Source organism: Sprattus sprattus (genome assembly GCF_963457725.1).
Source record: "Sprattus sprattus genome assembly, chromosome: 6".
Taxonomy (NCBI): Eukaryota; Metazoa; Chordata; class Actinopteri; order Clupeiformes; family Clupeidae; genus Sprattus; species Sprattus sprattus.
In genome coordinates this window covers 28,663,527-28,683,526 of record NC_137925.1, presented here as the reverse complement: position 1 = coordinate 28,683,526, position 20,000 = coordinate 28,663,527, and the positions used below count along the sequence as shown (strand labels likewise).

The window sequence follows — 20,000 nt, the reverse complement described above, 5'->3', positions numbered from 1 at the left end:
CGCCTTATGAATTAAATGAGATGCTATGGTAGGAGATCCAGGAGGTCCCCACTGCTGACACAGAGACATAAAAAAGCCAGACTGGAGTTTGCCTAAACCTTCCTGGGGAAGCCAAAATCATTCTGAGAGAGCGTCATGTGGACAGATGAGACTAAAGTAGAGCTTTTTGGTAAAGCAGTTTACAGACAATGAAATGGGGCCTTCAACTAAAAGAACACGGCCCCTACAGGCAAATATGGTGGAGCTGGACCAATGTTTTGGGGTTGCTTTGCTGCTTCTGGAACCCAATGCCTTGACTGCGTGCATGGCATCAGGAAATCTGAGGACTACCAAATAATTTTTGGGCGCAATGGTGGGCCAGGTCAGGTGTCAGAAAGCTGGGTCTCGGTCAGAGGACATGGGTCTTCGAGCAGGACAATGACCCATAGCACACTTCAAAAAGCACCTAGGAATGGTTAAGACAAAGCACTGGAGAGTTCTGAAGTGTCCGAGATGAGCCCAGATCTTAATCCCATGGCACAACTGTGGCATGATCTCAAATCAGTAGTTGGGAGAAGGCACCCTTAAAATCTGAGAGACCTGGAGCAGTTGGAAAAAGAAGAGTGGTCCAAAATTCCAGTAGAGAGGTGTAAGACACCTCATTCATGGTTACCGGAAGCAATTGATTTCAGATATTTTTTGAGTGTTTTACCCATTATTAAGTTGAGGGTGCCAATAATATTGTCCGGTCCATTTTTTGAGTTTTGTGTGAAATAAAGTCAGATTTGACATTATTTCTCAGATTTTAGTTTTTTTTCCCAATGCAAACTAAATAAATAAACATGTGAATACAAAAGAATTTGAAATTGCAACAATTTTCTGGGAGTAGTGGTGCATTATCTGACAGAAGTGCAGGGGTGTGTGTGTGTGTGTGTGTGTGTGTGTGTGTGTGTGTGTGTGAGTGCGTGTGAGTGTGCGTGTGTTGGTATGTGTGTGAGGCTGTGTATGTATGTGTGTGTGTGTGTGAGTGTGCGTGTGAGTGTGCGTGTGTTGGTATGTGTGTGAGGCTGTGTATGTTTGTGTGTGTGTGTGTGTGTGTGTGTGTGTGTTGGTATGTGTGTGAGGCTGTGTATGAGCGTATGTGTTGTTGTGTGTGTGTGTGTGCAGGGTTTTTCCTGGGTCAAAATGGCTCTTCGGTGCTCCCAAAAGCACAGTCTGTGTTTCCTATCAGCAGAAATCAATGTTTTTTTTTTTTTACATTTCAGAAATAATGGAGGCTATGCTTGAGGTTATCATTTTGCTTCCACTTTAAATTAAATAGATAGGCTAATATATTGACAATAGTCCAAGCCCCATGGTGCTATCATGTATGGTTCAAAGATTCAAGATCAAGGTTTACCTCGTATATGCAAACTACTGAAATCTATATCAATAGAATCTAGAACTAACCAGTGGTCAGAAATGGAACACACAAATTATGAAAGTCAAGTTTATCTATTATCACTATTCATGTTTATTATACAAAACTACATACCATTATTTTCACCAATGGAGGCTGCGTTGGAAATCAATACTTAAACTTTTGACAGTATTTTGAGTGGAAATTGAATGTGCATTTGTACAGGTGTATTCGTGTACGTCGGGCTGGCCCTCGCAGTGGAACGACAGTTTTCAACCGCACCGGTTTATCAATAATAATATTAATATTATTATATTCGAGATGCAACACAAACGAGTTGAGCTTTCAAAACCAATGCTGTTGTCTGCCTTCCCGAGGCCCCGCGTTCTACTGGTACTCGCTGAAACGCGTAGACAAATCAAGTAATAGCCTACACCTGTGTAAGTTCTCAACATAGCAGATATTTTAATTAATTGAAAGCCATGAATATTGAAACCGCCGACTGATGAAGTCAGGATGCATCCGCAGGTTGAGTAATTAAGTGAACGGCTCTGTCTATTCGATAGATCAGACTTATCAACTCGATTACTATTGATCAAAACAGAAAGAGAGTTCGGCTGTAGCCTACTTGAAACATACTATTCAGAACATATTCGCTGACGTGCATTGCATACGTTATGAATTGCTCACAAGTCTGCTTAAAACAACTAGTGAAGGTGTTTTAGGATAATATTTATGCCATATACAATAAGTGACTTTATGTAAACACCACTTATTAATGTTAGCTGCCTAATTATTTAGCGCAATGCTAGCATGACTCTACCGTAATTCGATTTTTAACCAAGGTAGCCTATTGTACCTATTGAGCCTGTTTATCGCGACCTGTTTACAAATCTGATTAAAAAGATAAAGGTGAGCTGTTATTTATAGATACTAAATATTTCCCAGGCATCTAATGGCTTACAGCTACTAGTAAGCATCTAAACGTACAGAGTAAGGTAGGTTGACTGCTAAATCGGCAGCCACCAGTCTTTGGATAGCTCTCATAAATCAGTTATTGTATGGCATTAATATTAGTCTCACCATCACACATAGGATATATAGGTTCACGAACACACTGCTTAAATAAAACTTAAAGCCTACTATCAAAGTATTGTTTTTTTAAGATAATGTAGGCAACTGCTTGCTAGCTGCTTTATACAAAAAAAATCAAATTAAAGTGACTAACGTCTGGCGAACTTGGAGAAGCCTCTGTTCAATGATTGGCTGAGGGGGTAGGAGGCGGGATCTGCTGCTGCTGCTTGAATTCAACGTGAGCACTTAAAACACCATTAAGCTGAATTGGATGACAGTTTTTTTTTAATCGCAGACTTTTTTTTTGCCTTTAGGCGCTCAGGATTTTTCATAGGCGTTCGGGAAAACGGCTTAGGCGCGCGCCTACATTTTCTCTATGCAGGAAAAACCCTGGTGTGTGTGTGTGTGTGTGTGTGTGTGTGTGTGTGTGTGTGTGTGTGTGTGTGTGTGTGTGTGTGTGTGTGTGTGTGTGTGTGTGTGTGTGTGTGCGTGTGTGTGAGTGTGAGTGTGCGTTTGCTGGTATGTGTGTGAGGCTGTTCAGGGTTTTTCCTGGGTCAAAATGGCTCTTCGGTGCTCCCCCCAAAAAAAATTGTATTCTGTGTTTACCTATCAGCAGACATCAATGTTTATTTTTTTTTTTACATTTCATAAATAATGGAGGCTTTCATTTTGCTTCCACTTTAAATCAAAATAGATAGGCTAATATATTGACAATAGTCCAAGCCCCATGGTGCTATCATGTATTGTTCAAAGATTATCAAGGTTTACCTCATGCAAACTACTGAAATCTATATTAATAGAATCTAGAACAAACCAGTGGTCAGAAATGGAACACACGAATTATGAAAGTCAAGTTTATCTATTATTACTATTCATGTTTATTATACAAACCTATATACCATTATTTTCACGAATGGACGCTGCGTTGGAAATCGATAATCAAACTTTTGACAGCATTTTGAGTGGAAATTTAATGTGCATTAGTACAGGTGTATTCGTGCACGTCGGGCTGGCCCTCGCAGTGGAACGACAGTTTTCAACCGCACCGGTTTATCAATATTAATATTATTATATTCGGAGCTTCATTGATAAACTAATGCTGTTGTCTGCCTTCCCGAGGCCCAGTGTTCTACTGGTACTCGTTCAAAGGGGTAGACAAATCAAGTAATAGCCTACACCTGTGTAAGTTCTCAACTTTGCAGATATTTTATTAATAAATTGAAAACCATGAATATTGAAACCGCCGACTGATGAAGTCAGGATGCATACGCAGGTTGAGTAATTAAGTGATTGGCAGCTGGCCGCTCTGTCCATTTGCGCACCTCACAGTTGCGTATAGATCAGACTTATCAACTCGATTACTATTGATCAAAACAGAATGAGGGTTCGGCTGTAGCCTACTTGAAACATACTATTCAGAACATTTTCGCTGACGTGCATTGCATACTTGATGAATTGCTTACAAATCTGCTTAAAACAACTAGTGAAGGTGCTTTAGAATAATATTTATGCCATATACAATAAGTGACTTTATGTAAACACCACGTATTAATGTTAGCTGTCTAATTATTAAGCGCAATGCTAGCATGACTCTACCGTAATTCGATTTTTAACCAAGGTAGCCTATTGTACCTATTGAGCCTGTTGATCGCGACCTGTTTACAAATCTGGTTAAAAAGATAAAGGTGAGCTGTTATTTATAGATAATAAATATTTCCCAGGCATGTAATGGCTTACAGCTACCTGTAAAACATCTAAACCTACAGAGTAAGGTAGGTTGACTGCTAAATCGGCAGCCACCAGTCTTTGGATAGCTCTTATAAGTCAGTTATTGTATATATGTTATTAATATTATTCTTACCATCACACATAAGATACTTAGGTTCACACACACACTGCTTAAATACAACTCTAAGACTACTATCAAAGTATTGTTTTTTTAAAGATAATGTAGGCAACTGCTAGCTAGCTAGATAATGTATTCAACTGCTCGCTAGCTGGTTTATTGACTGCTGTCTTGAATTCAACGTGAGCGCTCAAAACACCATTAAGCTGATTGGATGACAGTTTTTTTTTTTATCGCAGTCAGACTCTTATTTTTTTTGCCTTAGGCGCTTAGGATTTTTCATAGGCGCCCGGGAAAACGGCTTAGGCGCGCGCCTACATTTTCTCTATGCAGGAAAAACCCTGCTGTTGTTACAGCTGGCTCCTGACCGCAACATAACAACGGAGGCAGACAACAACGGTTTCTTATAAAAAGCACGCGTGTTTATTCAGTCCACTACAATATCTCAATACAAAGGCAACATGTCTAGGGGATTAGACGTCGATATCCTGAGCCAGGGAGTCAGGTGTCCATTGATGCTTTTATTTCCTACACCTCGTCAGGTGTAGGTAATCAGTCATCAATCTTCCCAAAACGTCCTACAGGCCACGCATGGCCATTGCAACGTCTGTAGAGGCGCAGTGGGTCGTAACACCTCCCTCCCAAGAAGGTTTCCCTAGGAAACCTAAAAACACACAAAAAAACGACCCTCTGTGACTCTGTGCAGACTACATTCCCCTTAGCGTCCAGGGCCCTAGGACATTTGAGGAACAACGAGAATACAGGTCACAAGGCAAAAATTATTCTGACTCTCGAGAGCATCAGAAATAATATTATCAAGTCCTCAAACATTTTTAATTTGTAAAGGATACGGCTAGAGTATAAGACTCCAGCGCATTATTAGTTGATTTGAGATCCTCATGCGGTCGATGAACACTAGAAGACTTCAATCTGTGTAGACCGTACCAAACACAGAGGCAGAATCCAAATAAACCTCAGTATACTCTTCTGCCATGACAAGGGGTAGTGCCTCCTTCTCCACATTGGAATAATCCATAGCCAGACGTTCAACACCATCTGAGCCCAACTGTGGAAGTACCACACCAGCCCAGTCACTGGCATCAACAGCCAAATGAAAAGGATCTTTAATGTGGAAAAACTTTCAAGTTCCATTTTAAGCTTTCCCTTATCCAACTCTTGAGCTTGAGGTTCAACGTTCAGTTGCTCCATCTGCCCCTAAGAATCTTCCTGTGGATTTTACCACTGTTGCTGCAGAGAAGATATGATGTCTGATTTTCCTTTCAGTATCCTCTCCTTATGCTCCAGCTGTTCCCCAAGCAAAGTAAGACTGAAAAAGATCAATTCACATTTTTGTAACGTTGCTTTGGTTCGCACAACATCGCATTGAGACAGGGACAAACTCTTTTGATAACGTGCTTTCAAGTACAATAATGCAGGTAACAAGCCAGCCTTCCCGGTTCCATCTAATTAGGCCTAATAAAACGTAAATTCTTTCAGCAATTGAAGATGCATGAGTAATTATCCTCACGCATATCACGCAAAATTGTAGGCAGATTCTTTGCAAGCCAGTTAGACAAAAGCTAAGTGAAATGTTTTAGCTTAGCTATAGAATCTTCCATTTTTGCAGTCATGGTCAAATATAAGTGTAGAAGAAGAGCCTACATGAGTGTTCAATCCAACACAGTATGTGAAGTCCTTGTGAAGCACAGGAGAGGCATGAACCCCAGAAACACGCCCATGCAAGGCAGGTTTCTCCAATGGTTAAAGAACAAGGGACGTGTTTAATTGCAGCATGGTTTCTTTTTATATTATACTTTTCAGCTGTAACACCCTGGGCCTGTTTCCAGCAGCCTTCACTTTTTATTTAGGTCCTATAGAGGTTCTTTCTTTTGTCTCCCCCTTAATTTTTGTGAGGCCTACACCTTCTTTTCTTAACTGTTTTATTGACATTTTATCACCTACAAACTCCAAACACATCTTTTCACTGTCATTGATTTAATATGACTTTAATGGAATATAGCCAGGTCAGCCTAACAGAGTCGCGACGCTTTGTGTTGCGTTGCTTCGCGCTGTGTTTCATCGGGTCCAGGACTGTCTGATCTCAAAATTCATAGTTTACCCACCTCTAATTTTACCACTACAACACTGCGCCAAAGGGAAAAAAAACAACAAACCTCGTGAGTTTCACTCACTGTGCTTCACCGGCAAACAATCCCTTTTCTTTGGGCATTGAGCTACTCCCCTCCTAGTTAAATATAAACTAACTTCGCCTTGCTAGTCTTCGACGGCTTACCAGGCTCGAGGCAAACTTTAAACGCTGAACTTGCGGGAATGCAGCAGACCATAGACGCAGTCAAACTTCCAAACCCCGAAGCGTACCCCCACCCAGGATTACCGTGAAAAATAACAAAGGTAAATAACAAAAAACACAAAAAACAGTACTCCAAAGGAAGCGTCACACCCGACACAGCTGAAGCACTCTTAACTACAGGAGTTTGCTCTATTGAACTCACCGACACACAGTAAGTATACTCTCACCAATAATCTTGCCTCCGAACAAAACACTATCCCGAGATCCCCAATTATTATGTTACAGCCGGCTCCTGACCACAACATAACAACGGAGGGAGACAACAACGGTTTCTTATAAAAAGCATGCGTGTTTATTCAGTCCACTACAATATCTCAATACAAAGGCAACATGTCTAGGGGATTAGAAGTCGATATCCTGAGCCAGGGAGTCAGATGTCCATTGATGCACACACACACACACACACACACACACACACACACACACACACACACACACACACACACACACACACACACACACACACAGACACATAATGTTCTTTATCATCTTTCTCTTGAATCTCTCTAGCTCAGTTCTATAACTGTTTTTTTAAGGTTGAAATGTTGTGCATTGAAGGGGCTGTTAAATCTCCCTCTTTCTCTCTCTCCCTCTCCTTCTTTCTCTTTCTCTCTCTCCCTCTCTTTCTTTCTCTCTCTCTCCCTCCCTCCTTCTCTCTCTCTCTCTCTCTCTCCTTCTCTTTCTTTCTCTCTCTCCCTCCCTCTCCTTCTCTCTCTCTCTCCCTCTCTCTCTGTCTCTCACTCTCTCTCTCCCTCCGTCTCCCTCTCTCTCTATCGCCCCCTGCAGGTGACTACATCCTGGAGGCGAAGCCTAAGGAGATCTCTGAAGCCCAGCGGCTCAACTATGAGCAGGTACAATGTATGTGTGTGTGTGTGAGCAGCATGTGTGAGCAGTGTGTGAGCAGTGTGTGTGTGTGTGATCCAGGAGACAGATGAGAAAGAACATCGTCTGTGTATGTGTGTGTGTGTGTGTGAGCAGTGTGTGGTGTGATTCAGGAGACAGATGAGAAAGAACATTGTCTGTGTGTGTGTGTGTGTGTGTGTGTGTGTGTGTGTGTGTGTGTGTGTGTGTGTGTGTGTGACACCCAGAACACTGTCGGATTGAACACTCCCAATTTTCGCTGTGGAATGCGCCCTTCTCTTGGCTGTGTGCTTAGACTGCTGAGTGCTACTGATAGTGCTGTCCCCCCCCCCCCTCCTCCCCCCCTTATTATGACATGACTGCTAGCGTCAGCGCTGAGGGTTGAGCTGCTACAGGATGAGACTCTGTGTGTGCAGCAGAGAAATAGCGGGACTACTACAAACACACACACACACAGAATACTCACCCCAGACAGAAGAAGACCAGGCCACTGGCTGAAACAGTGCTCAAGAAGGAGTGAGAAAAGTTTGTGTGTGAGTGAATGTGTGTGTGTTGTCCTGGATGCCCGCTGTAGCAGAAAGCTCTCTTAGTGCTTGTTAGCGCTAGCATAGTGGGGAGCGCGCGGTCCTAGCCTCCAAGGGACAGGTCCTCTGAAGCATCACACGCACACACGCACACACACACACACACACACACACACACACACAAACACGCCGTCCTAGGTTCCAAGGGACAGGCCCTCTGAAAGCATCGCCGTGGTGATAACGGGGCTAAACGCTCGCTGTGGAAACAAGCATGTCATGTTGTGATAACATTCAGACCAGTTTGTTGATCCTTTACTTACTCATCCGTGTGTTTTTCCTGCGGCGCTGTGTGTGTGTGTGTGTGTGTGTGTGTGTACACAAATACACAAACACACACACAAACACACACACACACACAAACACACGCACACGCACACGCACACGAACACACACACACACACACACACACACACACACACACACACACACACACAGAAACACACACACACAGAAACAAAAACAAACTTATGCACACCCATGCATACACATGTCCGCACAGCGCACACACGTACAGACACACACACTTCCGTTGGCAGTCAGACACAGCGTGCTGGGAGGCAGCTAGCAGACATGCAGACAGGCTGTCTTTGTTTGTGTGAGCCAGTGATCTTAATAGTGTGTGTGTGTGTGTTTGTATCTATTTGTATACTGTAACTGGAATGTCATGTCGTGTGTGTGTATCATTTGCTTATAGTATGCCATAAACCGCATACCCAACTCTACATATATGAACTGTTGAGACTAGCATACTATAAGACTAGCATACTATAAGTTATTTTCCTTCACTAGCATGCCATAAACAGTACATACTCAATAGTACATACTCAAGCTCAAACTTAAGGATAAGCGTTTGTTTTTTCTCCATATTTAGTATGTACTGTTAAGACTAGCATACTTTAAGTTATTTTCCTCCGTTAGTATTCCATTAAGACCAATACCGTGCATTTATTATTTTTTCTCCCTCTGGACATGATGACGACCCTCTGTGTGTGTGTGTGTGTGTGTGTGTGTGTGTGTGTGTGTGTGTGTGTGTGTGTGTGTGTGTGTGTGTGTGTGTGTGTGTGTGTGTGTGTGTGTGTGTGTGTGTGTGTGTTCTCCTCTGGACATGATTATGACCCTCTGAACTTTGACCTTTGACCTCTAGAACATGAGTGACGCCATGGCCGTCCTCCATAAGCTTCAGACGGGGCTGGATGTGAACGTGAAGTTCACGGGCGTGCGAGTGTTTGAGTACACGCCCGAGTGTATCGTCTTCGACCTGCTGGACATCCCGCTCTACCACGGCTGGCTGGTTGACCTGCAGGTCAGTGTGTGTGTGTGTCTGTGTGTCTGTGTGTCTGTGTCTGCGTGTGTGTGTCTGTGTGTCTGTGTGTCTGTGTGTCTGTGTGTCTGTGTGTCTGTGTGTCTGCGTGTGTGTGTGTGTGTGTGTGTGTGTGTGTGTGTTCTTTAGCCCACTGAATAATTGACGTCAAGGACCAGGGACAAAAGTGCTCCAGAACAGAACAGTGTGACTGAGGGTTATTCACACAACAGATTTCTTTTATCTCCTTTTCTCATCCTTCTGTATTTACGCCCCCCTCCCGTGTGTGTGTGTGTGTGTCTGTGTCTGTGTCTGTGTGTCTGTGTGTGTGTGTGTGTGTGTGTTTGTGTGTGTAGATGGAGGAGACGGTGAGGTCGGTGGGGAACTGCAGTTATAACCAGCTGGTGGAGAAGATCATCTCCTGCAAACAGGCAGAGAACAGCCAACTGGCTGGAGAAGGTATACACACACACACACAAACACACACACACACACACAGATGTAAAGATCATCCCCTGCAAACAGGCAGAGAACAGCCAACTGGTTGGAGAAGGTGGATCTCTCATCCTTTACCCTCCTTTTATCCTTTCATCATTCTCTCCCTCTTTTTCTTCATCCCTCTCCTCTCTCATCATCTCTCCATTCCTCTCCTCTCTCTTCATCTCTTCCCTTAATCTCTCCATCATTTTCTTCTTCTTTCACACACACGCACACACACACACACACACACATACTGGACACACTGGACACACACACACACACATACTGGACACACACACATACTGGACACACACACATCCTGGACTGTTACGGTAGACCCTGAGAACAAAAGGTCCCGTAACAAAAGGCCAGACTCTGGTTTGCGGTTTCAACAGTTATGTTTTATTACGATACACAAGGTGGTGGTTGCCGTAAAAGAGGAAGAAAGGAAAAACAAAATGCCAACAAAAGCCTTCATACACTAAATGGTTGCAGCAGCTTACCTAGCTCCCGTCAAAAGGAAAAAGAAGGTGAGTCTTCCGCAGACTTCCTTACCTGCACTTGCTATCTCTAAACTAAAAGGTGCAGACAAAACAAACAACCACCAAGCAAACAAGAGCAGCCAAACGAAAAAGCGCGTAACACGCGTAAATGTCTCAAAAGTCAATAAGTCTCCAAAGGCTCAGTGTGTAGTCCAGTGTGGAACAGCCAAAGAGTTTGTGGGGAACAAACAGCGAGCCAGTTCCATAGTAGTGAGCGCCTCCATCTTTGAAAGGGCCGGCTTTATAAAGAGCGAAGTCCCGCCCGGCAATAGAGAACAGGTGCGCGACCACGCCCACTGCACCTTGTCGAGACGACAGACCGGGGAAAACCACCACACCGTAACACCCCCACCCTTGAGAAATAAATTGGGGGTTGGATAAACAACAAAGTTTTACAGGTATATATGTATATACAAATGTGTACAGCTATATACAGAGGGTAAAATAAACAAAAAGTAACTCATCTCTCCAGCTGGAATCCCTCACACCAACTCCGCTGAAAAAGAAGGTTAGCACAACATCACCACATTCAACCCACAATTTAGTGACGTCATGACATGCAACTAGGCACGAGAAAGAGCATCGGCAACAACGTTGTCGCGCCCACGAATGTGCCGAATAGAAATGTTGAAGCTCTGCAGGATGAGGCTCCAGCGCATTAGGCGTTAATTGTGGTTGCGCATCCGATCCAAGAATGTCAACGGGTTGTGATCGGTATACACAGCCACCGGTTGCACTGCCCCCCCGACATACACTTCAAAATGCTCCAAAGCCAACACAAGAGCAAGGGCCTCCTTTTCGATAGTTGAATACGCCCTTTGGTGAACATTAAATTTGCGCGAAAAAAAACACACAGGGTGTTCTAGTCCGTCTTCACTTTCCTGTAAGAGCACTGCGCCAGCTCCTAAGTCACTAGCATCAACCACTAGAGCAAAAGGAAAAGAGAAGTTCGGAGCTGCCAGCACAGGAGCGGTGGTAAGCAGGGCCTTAACAGCAGCGAAGGCTCTGTGACCTTCCACAGTCCACCGAAAAACCTGCTTAGTGCTAAGGAGGTCAGTAAGGGGCGCCGCGACAGCAGAGAAATTCTTGCAAAAAGCCCTGTAATAGCCCACCATGCCGAGGAAACGGCGAAGTTCACGACGGGACGTGGGGAGTGGAAACTCTAACATAGCTTCAATTTTGGCTTGCACTGGTCGCACCTGACCACTACCAACTACCTTGCCCAAGTAGACTATCGTGGCCTGCCCGAACTCATACTTCGCCAAATTAATCGTTAAATTCGCCCCAGACAAACGCTCAAAGACAGCCGTCAGATGGGATACATGCTCGGCCCAGGTAGTGCTATACACCACCAGGTCATCTAGATAGGCCTCGCAGTTCGGAAGACCAAAGAGGAGGTTATTAACCATCCTTTGAAAGGTCGAGGGCGCGTTTCGAAAACCAAAAGCCATTACGGTGTACTGTAGGAAGCTGTCGGGTGTGACGAAAGCCGAGATCTCCTTTGTGCGATCGGTCAGGGGGATTTGCCAGTAGCCCTTCAGCAAGTCACTAACAAACACGGCCGAACCAAGGCGGTCCACGCAGTCATCCATACGTGGAAGGGGAAAACTGTCCGGGTTGGTAACTGCGTTGACTTTGCGAAAATCTGTGCAAAACCTATGCGTGCCATCAGATTTTGGCACCAGAAGGCACGGCGAGCTCCACGGACTAAAACTCGGTTCGGCGTTTTAGCGGGTTGGCACGGTATGCATGCTGTTTGATGGGCCTACTATCCCCAACATCGATGTCATGAGCTATGACGTCAGTGCGACGGGGAACATCCGAAAATAAGTCCCTGTAGTTGTCAACAAGTGCTATCAGATCACACCGACCAGCGGGCGTCAGATCGGACGAGCCCCCATTTATGTTACGGTAGACCCTGAGAACAAAAGGTCCCGTAACATAAAAGGCCAGACTCTGGTTTGCGGTTTCAACAGTTATGTTTTATTACGATACACAAGGCGGTAGTTGCCGTAAAAGAGGAAGAAAGGAAAAACAAAATGCCAACAAAAGCCTTCATACACTAAATGGTTGCAGCAGCTTACCTAGCTCCCGTCAAAAGGAAAAAGAAGGTGAGTCTTCCGCAGACTTCCTTACCTGCACTTGCTATCTCTAAACTAAAAGGTGCAGACAAAACAAACAACCACCAAGCAAACAAGAGCAGCCAAACGAAAAAGCGCGTAACACGCGCAAATGTCTCAAAAGTCAATAAGTCTCCAAAGGCTCAGTGTGTAGTCCAGTGTGGAACAGCCAAAGAGTTTGTGGGGAACAGACAGCGAGCCAGTTCCATAGTAGTGAGCGCCTCCATCTTTGAAAGGGCCGGCTTTATAAAGGGCGAAGTCCCGCCCGGCAATAGAGAACAGGTGCGCGACCACGCCCACTGCACCTTGTCGAGACGACAGACCGGGGAAAACCACCACACCGTAACATGGACACACTGGACACACTGGACACACACACACACTGGACACACTGGACACACACACATACTGGACACACACACATCCTGGACGCACTGGACACACACACACACACACACACACACACACTGGACACACACACACACACACACACACTGGACACACACACATCCTGGACACACTGGACACACACACATACTGGACAAACTGGACACACATACACACACACACACACACACACACACACACACACACACACACACACACTGGACACACACTGTGTAACCTGATACCTGAACAGGAAGAGTGAGGAGGATGCGAACCTTTAAAACTGTAACCACCCAGTACACCAACAAATAAAGAATAAACAAATAGAGAACAAACAAATAAGAAACACACAAATAGAGAACAAACAAATAATCAGTTTTGTCTTCCTCTTTCTCTCCTACCCCCTTTATGCCTTCCTCTGCTTCATCTCTTCTCCTTTAGGTTCTTTCTTTCTTTCTTTCTTTCTTCTCTCTCTCCTTTACTGCCTCATTACTGCCACTGCCTTCTACCTCCTCCTCCCCCCCTCTACCTCCCCTTTTCTCTCGCACCCTCTCTCGCCATCTCTCGCTTCCTTACTCCCTCTCTCCATCTCACTCCCTCCCTTACTCCCTCTCTCCATCTCCCTCCCTATCTCGCACCCTTACTCCCTCTCTCGCTCACTCTCTTTCCCTCTCCCTCTCTCTCTCTCTCTCTCTCTCCCACTCTCTTTGAGATCTAGTTAATGTCACAAGTGAATTTTCCATGACTGAATATTTGATATCCTCTGTTGTTGGATCACATGAATAACCAAATGACACACACACATGCACACATGCAAGAGCACACACTAATGCACACATGCGGGCACACACACAGACAAACACACAATCACACACACACATGCACACATGCACACATGCACACATGCAAGAGCACACACTAATGCACACATGCAGGCACACACACAGACAAACACACAATCACACACACACATGCACACATGCACACATGCACACATGCAAGAGCACACACAAATGCGCACATGCAGGCACACACACACACACGCACAGCACAGAAATGCACACATGCTAGCACACACACACACGCACACACACACATGCACACACGCGCACAAACACACACCCATGCAAGAGCTCATGCAAGAGCACACACATAAATGCACACAATCGGGCACACGCACATACACACACACATGCAAGAGGACACACAAATGTATGCATGCAGACGCGCACACATTCCTACACACACACATACACACGCACACACACACACACACACATGCAAGGGTACACACAAATCCCTCCCCTCCCTTCATCCCTCTCTCAACCCACACTATATCTTTTCTCTCTTGGTGATGTCAGTCTGTCCAAGTGCCATTGTTTGTCTGTGTGTGTGTGTGTGTGCTTGTTTGTTTGTCTGCATGTTAATCCCTCCTCTCTGTCTAGTAGCCCTTTAGCTAATCTTCATGTGTACCCTCACTTAAACACACACACACACACACACACACACATACACATGAACACACACACACACACACACACACACACATACATATGAACACACACACACATATGAACACACACACACACACACTTGTGAAGTCCTGTGCTGTCACATGCAAACACAACACACTCTCTCACTCTCACTCACAAACACACACACACACACACACACACACATGCAAATATACAGGTCATGGTGCCAAGCAGCTACTCATGCAACATGCATCTGAGCACTTTTAGCCATTGTTTGTGTGTTTGCGTGTGTGTGTGTGTGTCTATGTCAGGGGCGGAGTGGGACACAAAAATCCACCGGGACAATTCTGACTGCACCAGCCCACCACCGGCCCACAACGTGCCCAAAACTGGCCCAACCCATCCCCTCCACCTCCAATATATATAATACACAAACAAACGGGCGGCTTTTGATGATTATTGTTAGATTTAGTGTTGATGTGTGGGTGACAGACATGTGTTTGTATATGTACATTTATGGAAATACGGAACAAATCGCATCCCGTATTGGCTCAAATGTTATGCTTATTCGCAACAATGTGACCTGTCAACTCACTCGCATCACTAGTCGACGGCTGGTTGAATAAATCCGTAATTCTTGTACATTTTGGTGCACTCTCCTCCAGCATTCGCCTCTTTTTCAGTCTGGCCTTTTCGGCCCCTCCTTTCTCCTTTCTCTTATGTCCCTCCATCAGGTCCGCTTCACCTGCTCTCTATCCCTGATAGCCGCTAATTTATCTCCCTAGGTTCACTTGATAAAGGCAGAACGATACTCATTTCCCATGAGGCTTTGCTCCGACCATTCTACATTCAACAAAAAAACTAATTAAATCGCTGGCCAATTTATATTTGTGGTCATGAAAGTAATGTAGCGTCTGAATAAAAAGAATTACATCAATATAGGAGGCTAAACAAAAATCAGAAGGTTGGATTAATGGGAGTGAGTTTGACACATACCATAAGTAACATGTACAGAGACAAATAGTGCTATAAATACTGGTTGGACTGCTTTGCCGTATAACTCTCGGATAACTTGGAGCTTTTCATGGGACCGTTACTTGACGTGCATGCTAACTCGATGGGCTGCTCATGAACTTGACACGGCTGAGAAGGCCGGTCTGCAGGCTGGTTCTCGTGAATTTATTGGCCGACCGGCCGACCGGGAAAATTCTCGGTGCTCCCGATGGCCACTCCGGCCCTGGTCCATGTGCGTGTGTGTTTGTCTCTATGTGGGTGTGTGTGGCGTCATGTTAATCCCTCCTCTCTGTTAGCGTATCTAATTTTCATGTGGACCATCACTCTCAAACACACACACACACACACACACTCACACACACACACACACACACACACACACACACACACACATACACACACACATTTAAGCAGAGTGCATTAGTGCATTACAGGGATGGTCTCATCATGGTGTGTATGTTTTGGATTTCAGACAGACCACAGAGAAAGATCAGCAGTGTCCGGAGTCTACACACACACACACACACACACACACACAGTGTTGCCTGTTCCCTCACATCTGTCAGATTCTGGTCTTCACTGCTGTTACTATCTATGTGTGTGTGTGTGTGTGTGTGTGTGTGTGTGTGTGTGTGTGTGTGTGTGTGTGTGTGTGTAGGCTTCGTGGCAGAGCAGTTTCTGAACAGCACGGCGACCCAGCTGACGTACCATGGTCTGTGTGAACTGACCTCGAGCGTCCAGGAGGGGGAGCTGTGTGTGTTCTTCAGGAACAACCACTTCAGCACCATGACCAAATATAAGGTGTGTGTGTGTGTGTGTGTGTGTGTGTGTGTGTGTGTGTGTGTGTGTGGCGGTAGGGGCAACTTAATGTCCAGTTAATGCTAAAGGCTCCATACGTTTTTGTGTGAGTGTACACCCTCTAGTGGTGGGGATTGGACACTGTTGGCGGTATTATTTGATGTGGAGCAGCACAGCTCATCAGCTATGATTTCATCTCCATCTTTCAACTCAACATTAAAGGCCTCTGCTGCTGACACACACACACACACACACACACTCGCACACACACGCACACACAGTATCTCTCAGCTGCTCCCAGCACATCTTATCTCTAGAGACTTAGGCCTTTAAGTGAGTGTGGACATGCGTGTGAAGGACAAGCAGGCAAAATGAACACACACACACACACACACACACACACTGACTCACACACTCTCACTCTCTTTCATGCCCTCAGACACAGATAAGCCAACTATCATAAGGGGTCCTACAGTGAAGACCTCTAATGTCAGCTGTGTGTGTGTGTGTGTCTGTGTGTCTGTGTGTCTGTGTCTGTGTCTATGTCTCTGTCTGTGTCTGGGTCTGGGTCTGTGTGTGTGTGGGTGTGTGTGTGTGGGTGTGTGTCTGTGTGTGTCTGTGTGTGTGTGTGTGTGTGTGTGTGTGTGTGTGTGTGGGTGTGTGTGTGTGTGTGTGTGTGGGTGTGTGTGTGTGTGTGTGTCTGTGTGTGTGTGTCTGTGTGTGTGTGTCTGTGTGTGTGTGGGTGTGTGTGTGTGTGTGTGCGTGTGTGTGTTTGTGTGTGTGTGTGTGTGTGTGTAGGGGCAGCTGTATTTGCTGGTGACTGACCAGGGTTTCCTAACGGAGGAGAAGGTTGTCTGGGAGAGTCTCCATAATGTGGATGGAGACGGAAATTTCTGTGACTCCGAGTTTCATTTGCGACCGCCGTCAGACCCCGAGACCGTCTACCATGGCCAGCAGGACCAGATCGACCAGGTAACACACACACACACACACACACACACACACACACACACACACACACACACATGTAAATGATAATACATATAGTATACCAGTGTTGTGCAAGTTCACACCTCTCATGAACTAGTTCAAAGCTCAGTTCATACAAGCAAACATGAATCGTTCATGATCAGAGTTCACCATTTCAATTCTGACCTAGTTCATAGTTCAGTTAATTTCGTAATTTTAAGGTGGAAAGTGAGAATGAAAGGCTTAACTTGTTTTTTAAAGAAATCTGGATCCATCACTACCCCTTGCCTTAAACTGTACTTCATCAATTCCAAAAATAAATGTTTTTTTGTTTTTTGTTTTTTTTAATTATTGCTAATTGTGCCTGATTTTTTTACTCATACCCTGCAAACAAAAGGTACAACAAATCATAGTGCTATGCCTTGCTATGAAATCAACTATTAGGTTTAGCCTTAAATTCTATACTTTAAAGTTATAAAATAAATGTGTGGACAGAGGACAAAACGTTTTTGGGGGTGTTTCAGTGCAGGAGGACACAATTTACACAGAAAGGCGAGATTTTTAATGTCGGAATCTTTATCAAAATCTCGCAATCGATTAATAAGGCGCATCGGATGTAGTCGCTGAGTCTGCGTCTCTGCTTTCACTTGGCATTTTTATATGAGACCAAGATCTGTTTTCTTGGTTGCTTGTTTGGTCTACATGTGTGTGTACAATGAATCATGGGTAACGTAGTGGAGTTAGTTGGTTAAGGTTAGGCTACATCCCAGACATTTTACGTGCACTAAGCAACGACATTGTGCAAGCATTCGATTTAGACCACGCCTCTCCTTAGGAGAAGGAAAACAGTCCGTAATGTTTTAGCTAGACCTCAGTGGCACAGAACCCAGATAATATAAACTTGTTCACCATTCAAATTCATTATTTGTCATTAAGCTGCATTCAGTTCATCCTTCTCATAAAAATGAACGTGTTCTTTTGAACTCGTTCATGCACAACACTGCAGTATACACACACAAACACATACACACACCCATTGCGCAATATTTAGATAAGTAATCCGTATTCACAGTTACCACATTTTAGCCTCTTCCTAGGTTTACTCTTAAAGCTCTGGATACAAGGTTGACTGAATACAAGTCCACAGCTTCTATTCTAAAAGTGGTGCAGTGTGCACATTTATACACACACATACACATATATACACATTTATATATACACACACATAGACACACATTTATAAACACACATACACACACATATATACACACAAATACAGCAGGTAAAATAAGTATTGAACACGTCACCATTTTCCTTAGTAAATATATTTCCAAAGGTGATACTGTCATGAAATTTTCACCAGATGTTGGTAACAACCCAAGTAATCCATACATACATATAAACCAAAACAAATAAGTTCAGAAAATATTAGTGCTGTCAAACGATTCAAATATGTAATCGCGATTAATCACATTTTTGTCATAGTTAACTCGAAATTAATCGCAATTAATGGTAAATGTATTAATCGCAAATTTGTATCTATTCTAAGGCCCAATCCCATTTCTAATCTCCACCCCTACCCTTACCCCTACCCCTTGGCCCTCGCCTTTTCAAACGGAGCAATAACGTAGGTGTAGGCGTAGGGCTTGAAACGCTAGCCCTACGAATTGGGATACCCCTTCAACAATTACGTACGTCATCAGTACGCTGCGTCAGCTGTTACATAACCGGAGAGCGACAGCTGTCACTCATCAGACATAAACAAACATGGCGCCTGCAGCTGTTGTTTACACAATGCAACATTTCAACAAACAAGTTTTAAAACCATGAATTACAAAGAAAATACTTACATTTGTGTGATGCTTTTCCTGCTGTTTCCGACATTTTTAAAGGGACTCGCGCGATGTTTACAGGATTGGGGTGTGAATGATCACGGGTTCGCAATGCATTGGGGGAAATCGGTCTCACCCCTCCGTTTGAAGTGTGCCCTCGGAAAATCTCCGTTTGGAGGGGTGGAAAGGCCTTCCCCCACCCCTACCTTTCTGTCTTAACGTGAATTGGGATAGCCCTACCCCTACACGTGAACGCACAAAACGGAGGGGAAGGGGAAAGGCGTAGGGCTAAGGGGTGTAATGGGATTCAGCCTTAATGTCCCTTCAATCATTTTTTTTGTAATGCTCTTATCAACATGGAAAAGTGGATTGGCTTGCATAATGCAATGTTTTATTTTATTGAAAAACAACATTGCCAAACAGGGCGGTACAAAATAAAATTATAAAATGCACATTTCAGATAAACAAGGACTCCGCCTATATTGCAGTTAAACCATGGCTTAATATTTTCTTTTTTTCAAGTTTGCTGTGAACATAGAAGTCAGGCCTCTTATTTCAAAAACAATGAACCGTAACAGTTAGGTTACTACTAAAAGGTAAGCCTACTACTTCTGTGCTTTGAGCCAGCTGCCTATTGACATTTTCAGACAACAGTGAAGCTTTTTTTGCACAACACAACTTTTAAAGGTAAACTTTCTATTCAGAAGCTTTTTATCATCCATTTCGCCGTATCGCGCTCACCATTCACTCAAACATAACGTTAGCCTACTACACAGTTTGGGAGAGCAAAAGAACGTTAATCTAAAAAATAAAAAAACGCATTAATCGCGCGATAAAAAAATGTACGCGTTAAAATGGGCTTGCGTTAATAACGCGATAAACTGACAGCACTAGAAAATATATTACGGTAACAATTTGATAATGCACACCATGGGCCGTATTCACAAAGAATCTTAGGGCTAAAAGTAG

The 20,000-nt window shown here is 44.2% G+C and overlaps 1 protein-coding gene across 1 annotated transcript in view; it reads left to right on the top strand.

Annotated features, from left to right (window-relative positions):
* Window positions 1-20,000, top strand: part of mindy2 (MINDY lysine 48 deubiquitinase 2) — a gene marked incomplete at both ends in the record, with an annotated part of 31,212 nt that overhangs the window by 8,098 nt on the left and 3,114 nt on the right. Inside the window, 5 exons of the mRNA XM_080840926.1 lie at window positions 7,456-7,520; window positions 9,259-9,417; window positions 9,771-9,873; window positions 16,091-16,233; window positions 17,029-17,202. Coding sequence (XP_080697052.1) covers window positions 7,456-7,520; window positions 9,259-9,417; window positions 9,771-9,873; window positions 16,091-16,233; window positions 17,029-17,202 — 644 coding nt within the window. The remainder of the gene's footprint in view (window positions 1-7,455; window positions 7,521-9,258; window positions 9,418-9,770; window positions 9,874-16,090; window positions 16,234-17,028; window positions 17,203-20,000) is intronic.